Raw genomic sequence first — 6,073 nt, 5'->3', positions numbered from 1 at the left:
ATCGCCATCGACCTTGATACCGCTTGGTGGATCGCTAGAGTAAAGGTGTTTACATGAAGACACGTACGAGTTTCTCGACCTCATCAGCTGAGAGCAGTGCATAATCGTATGATGGACCGGAGAAGTCAAAAGTTGATCGCCCATATAAGATTTTTCTGAAATCAAATTGTTTTTGCTAGGGAATTGTTTCTAAGAAGAATTTTTCGGTTGATAGTACAGACGCTTTTCTAGGAAACGTCCATCGTTTCCCGCAACCAAATTTCCGTTACACTAGTATTCATTATATCGACGGAGAGTAGGGGTGGGGAGTCAGAGGATATAAATGGTGCACTTTCGAGAGGTCACATTAGTTGCAATCATGGAGGATCTTTCGATAGACGATATGCGTTATCTGATTAGTACGCCACCGTACTCTCTCTATTTTGAAGAATTAGTTGAGACGTATTTTGCTGATCTTCCACCTGACAATATCTGGAGTCTTTCTTATCAAAGATGTCCTGTCTTTGGACCAAAATCATCGTGATTTGAGGAAAAGGCATAAAGAAGAAGAATCTGATGATTCTGTGCTGCCATTGCCCAGCCATATTTCAAAAAAATTGGATGTGATTCTCGAGTGTATTGAAGAAATGGTAGTGAGAGTGAACCTCGATTTCGTCCAAGATCGATGGAGTAGTTCTTATGATGATGCTGATGATGATGATGGCCCATCAACGAGTAACGGATTGAAGAGGAAGAGGAGGCCAGATCTGAGGGAGAAGAGTCCAGCTACACCAATGCTTGGTATTCTACAGGAATTAAAACTTGGTGTTATCATAATGTTCAATTCTTTAACAAAAAAGGCAGAATGTAGCACTAATAATAATAATGATGCAGGCGATGAGAAATAAAAAGATATTTGGTCTCCAAGAATAATTATTGTTTATTTCATTAAAAAATTACATTCCTTTTCCAAAAAACATTTTTTTTTTAAATAAGTTTCTCCACACTACCGCGCTGAGTAAACTATACTCAATGATTCAATCGTGTAAGATTAAACAGTAGGCTGCTGTATTGTTGGGGAAGTCGGCTGATGACTCAAACTCCAGCCGGATGTCCACAGGTCCAGATTTCAAGAACTCATTCTGCTTGGAGCAATCGATGACGATGAGAGGTGCCGTTTCCAAGAATTCCGCTCTGCTGAATAGTGGCTCAGGCTCTTTATGGTAATACGATGTTTGAAAGCTGGTGTACATGTCATAGAGAAGAGCAGACTGGTTGTGTGCAATGTCAAGATTCAGATTTCCATAGGGATAGCTTTGTGAATTCAAAAATAATTTGATCTCTCGAATGTTACAATGATCAAATTCGCTAGCATTTTTCAGGGGTTGATTCTTACGGGCTGTTTGAAAGCCTACAATGACATAACGAGGTTTCTCCAGTTGTGTTGAGGTTTTCACGACCCACACATGTTTCGATGTCCTAGGTAAGAGAGGATACTCATACAATTCCCAAGCTCGAAAACTGATTGGCACTAGGTTGTCCTTTGAAATCTGATTGAGAAGTTGCACTTTTTGAGAGTCTGCAGGTTTGATGTAGGGAATCATCCAATCAATTTTGGTGAGGGAAATTTTGAACGTCTCTGCCTGCTGTCCAGCCGCAGGTGCTCCCTGAATGACGGCATTGATATCGTTGTGTGAACGTGTCAGTATCAACTCATGCTTCGCATTCACAACAATTCTCTGGTAATCTTCAGCAAATCCTAATATCATGCTGAGGGGAATGGATACATCAAAATATCCTGCATCATCAGTTATCTTCTTCTCTTTATCAATTCTCCAGCCTGCGTTTTCCATGAGAAAGCCCTGACTGGGGCTCTGAGAAATGTAGTTTTTCATTAATGTTGTAAGACCAACATTTTTGCATCTATCAATTTCCACAGCATTCAATTCATAACGTATTTCTTCGAATAAATGACAGATGGCATTGTTGACAAGTTCTGTGTTAGCAACAGCGGCATTATCTGTTTTCGTCAAACGGCCGCAGATATGCAGTGAACTCTTGCTTGGCAACAGACAGAGATCTTGATGTTGTACGGAAATACGGATTTCATCGTTGTTGTTAAAGGATGACGATGCGAATGGCTGATGAGCATGGATCTCATAATGAGAAATCGACTCATCAAAGATGATTCGCTTTTGAATATTCAACATTTCTTCCATGGTAGACGATAGTAACAGCAGGCAAAAAAGACACAGCAAAACTTTACTTTGGCACTTTTTTGCGAAGTTTCAGACCCAGACTCTTCAGGAACTTGATGTTCTGCGATGTCAGCTTCGTGAGAGGCACTCGACGACTGTCCACTTTCCGGCATGAGTCCTCACTTTTATAACTGCCACCGATCTTCTTCTCAAAGACAATGCCCATTTTCTTAATCAGCTCTTATATGAAGTCTCGCTGTGATGACTTCTTCACGGAAATTCACCAAACGATCGTCTTGGTCCACAATTTTTAATTGCAGGTGATCTATTGACTGCACAACGATCGGCAAGTAAATGACCTGAGCAGGCGATTCAATGATCTTATATCCTGTTGGAATGCTTGGGAAGAACTCATGGATCGTATGCGCACGTCGGCTATTAATGTAGGCCCCTGCAGTCAGATTACACTCGACCCGCAGTGAATTTACATGAATGATGTCTGGAGGTCTGGCAGCTCGATAGATTGTAGAATGGGCGAGAATCTCCCCTTGGAAACCAAGGAGTTGCCCAATCGAATCTGATTTCATGAAATTGATGATGATATCATTCGGCACTTCAATTACCGTGGTGAGAGTCCGATCATCAGCCTTCAAACTAAAGGGGATTCTCCAGGCTAATAATTCATTCTTCAAGTATTTCTCAAGATCACTGATTTCATAGCTCCCTGTTGGTATAGTCAGCCGTACTGACATTTCATCTTTTTGAAAATAAAATTTATTGCGTCCTTCATCGATATTAGGAATTGAATTGTACGTTAGGAATTGCACAAGTCCCACACTGTAAGATTTCCGAGGTGATAATTCAATGGGTGGGAAATACCAAGCCTCCAGTACAGAAGATCTGCCAGACAAGGTCAATGTAAATGAGTCACTCATCGTGGTTACCACTAAACTGATGTATATATGAACTTGTCTGCTGTTTTATACCAATTCACCAGAGAGAAATTTTAAGCATAAATGTCCACATATGATGGTATTATAGTCTTGATAATTTTTAGGGTTATATTTCACAATACTACCGTCACCGAGATAATCAATTAAATCTTGAGGTGGACGTAAATTGCCGTAGCTATCAAAGTAGCAGACTTCATGATCTTTCTTTTTATACGCCACCCAGTGAGTGCCTGGTCCACTTTTATCATCAAGATTTACTATAGCCGATTCATACTTCCATGGCCCACCTCGAGGCATGTCATTTCTCATATAAACACCACGAAAATGTGGAATTTTCATGGCTTTCGCATATTTCACTAGATCGCTATCAGTGAGAGCTCGGTGCGGTAGTCTTACTAGTTTTTTGGATTCAAATGTAAACCTAAACCCGACTTATAGGGTTTCAAATACATCCCCTTGCCCAGGGCGATGGCTTCCATGGTACGATTATGTCGCTGACTCTCTGCAAGTGCCGTGGCAGCATGCTTGGAGGCGTTGATTGCTTTGGCAATACCAGCAGCACCACCCGCGAAAGCACCAGTGGCACTGAGACCTGCAAAAAGTGGGATGAGGAATGCCGGAAGAATCCCACCGATTTTTGCTGGAATAGGGAGAATCCGAGGTACAGCTTTCATTTTCTTTCTCCCTCCAGCATGTTTCACAGCCTCACCTGCACCTTTCAAGGCACTCTTCACAACATTGAACCCTGGGTGCATGGACCCCTTGGCAGCTTGCACAATCTGACGCAATGATATCTTCTTCTTGCTAGCCTCTCCAACCTTCTTTTTGCGACAGCCCTTTCCAGTCTTCGGTTTCGTCTTCCTCTTCTTCTCATCAGTAGTTTTCTGACTCACTCCCATGCCGAATTTATTCTTAGCCTTCATGATGTTCCCCACACCGAAGGCCACAGCCTTCTCACCAACACTCGCGTCTTTGGCTAGAACTTGACGTCAAGCTTTATCAGCGAGGGCTCTATCAGCTGCGTGCCTAGCTGTTAAGTTCTCTGTGTTCTTTGAATAAGCTATATCGTGTTCCTTACACGCGGCATCCAGAGGATTTATACCAGGATCACCACGTGCCAATCGTTTCACCAACTTCGTTCCAGGTCCACAGTACTGATAGCCAGGCACGTGCAGTTCAATGGGTAATTTATTAATGAGATCGTTCACCACACCTTTACCCTTCCGAGTTTTCGCATGTTTGCACGCAGCCATNTCACCACGTGCCAATCGTTTCACCAACTTCGTTCCAGGTCCACAGTACTGATAGCCAGGCATGTGCAGTTCAATGGGTAATTTATTAATGAGATCGTTCACCACACCTTTACCCTTCCGAGTTTTCGCATGTTTGCAAGCAGCGATGTTCTCCCAGAGACTGATAGAAAGTCCATAAATACAGCGTATTTATAGGCTTTGATGACAGTAGTCAAGATGGAGTTCAAGGAGCGAAGTGCCAAGCTGCCTGTGATGAATTTCGCTAAAATTACTGATAAAAAGAAAGATAAGCGAAAAAATCGTCACGGTCCCCTCCTCCCCAATAGTGTACGAGCAGTCATATGTGGACCCTCGAATTGTGGAAAGACAAACGCTCTATTTGCACTTATTACACACCCCAATGGTTTGAAGTTTGAAAATGTTTACGTATACTCGAAATCTCTAAATCAACCGAAATATCAATTTTTGAAAAAGTTATTGGAAACAGTGAAAGTGATTGGCTATTTTCCTTTCAATGATCATGATGAAGTGGTTAAACCTGAGGAGACTAAACCCAACTCTATTATGATATTCGATGATGTTGCCTGTGAAAAACAAGATAACATGCGAACATTTTTTTGCATGGGTCGACATCGAGATGTAGATTGCTTCTATCTCTGTCAGACTTACGCTTGTATCCCAAAACACTTGGTGCGTGATAATACAAATTTGCTCATACTCTTTCGTCAGGATGAGATGAATTTGAAACACATTTATCATGATCATGTCAATACTGATATGTCATATACCCAGTTCAAGGAATTGTGTGCAGCGTGCTGGAGTACTGATAAGTATGGGTTTATCACAATTAATAAAGATTGTGAATTGCATGAGGGGCGGTATCGAAAAGGATTCGATTGCTATGTGCATATAAATAGGTGTTAAACATGGAGATTTGCGGCAGTGTTGAATGGAACATATAACCTTCAACATGCAGCGTAAAGACTTGCAACTTGAGTCGGACGTTCTGCGTCACATTGCTGAGGCAAGTAAAACAATTCGTCGCAAATATAATACGTTGAAACTTGGTAAAGACACTAGTGAGCGTGCTATAATGAAGTCTTGAAACCTGTAATTACACTCCTTGAAAAATTGGTTGATCAAACGAGTGTGCAGCAGCATAAAAAAGAATATATGAGAAAAAGACGAAAAAAGATTGACCAACGTTTGTTACGTTTCCACTCATCATCAAATGACGATGGTGATGATTTATACAACACAGCAGGGATGTCATTTGACGAGATAGATAGAGATGACTTCCAGCAGAAAGCTGTGGTCAGCACTCCAGCTCGTGCACTACCTTCAATAAGTCATCAAAATTCATCGTCATTTGCTAATGATTCAAGGTCAAAAAGTCGATCAAAATCGGAAGTCATTGGATGAAACAATGGTCCCGAATACAATTGAAAATCACCTCCAGAATTATCTCAAGCGATTTGGAACGGCAAAAGACAAGGACTTGGATAAAGAATTTGGTGGTCGAAAATTGAATGAAAATTGAAAAATTGGGAATAAAACAGTGACTTTCAATGGAGATTCTATGACAGTTGGTGATAAGCAGTATAAATTGACAACAGGTCTATTGACATTAATATTTGATAAAAATCCTGAAATGATACATGTGACTGGAACAGATAAGGAGCATTATGGT

At 41.2% G+C, this 6,073-nt stretch overlaps 1 protein-coding gene across 1 annotated transcript; it reads right to left on the bottom strand.

Annotated features, from left to right (window-relative positions):
- Positions 1–1,016: 1,016 nt before the first annotated feature.
- LOC107037472 lies at positions 1,017–2,403 on the bottom strand. The gene is made up of 2 exons (XM_015256032.1): positions 2,246–2,403; positions 1,017–1,902 (listed from the first exon to the last, which is right to left on the bottom strand). The coding sequence occupies exons 1-2, from the start codon at positions 2,401–2,403 to the stop codon at positions 1,017–1,019; spliced, it is 1,044 nt and encodes a 347-aa protein (XP_015111518.1).
- Between the last annotated feature and the right edge of the window lie 3,670 nt (positions 2,404–6,073).

This window comes from Diachasma alloeum, unplaced genomic scaffold (assembly GCF_001412515.2).
Source record: "Diachasma alloeum isolate Michigan unplaced genomic scaffold, Dall2.0 Dall_scaffold_00255, whole genome shotgun sequence".
Taxonomy (NCBI): Eukaryota; Metazoa; Arthropoda; class Insecta; order Hymenoptera; family Braconidae; genus Diachasma; species Diachasma alloeum.
This window is presented reverse-complemented; position numbering and strand designations above follow the sequence as displayed.

Coding starts and splice junctions, on each gene's coding strand:
- LOC107037472 (XM_015256032.1), bottom strand. CDS start 2,403: ATGGGCATTGTCTTTGAGAAGAAGATCGGTGGCAGTTATAAAAGTGAG. Junction 1,903..2,245: donor CTTCGCAAAAAAGTGCCAAA/GTAAAGTTTTGC, acceptor GGAAATTGATAG/ATGCAAAAATGTTGGTCTTA.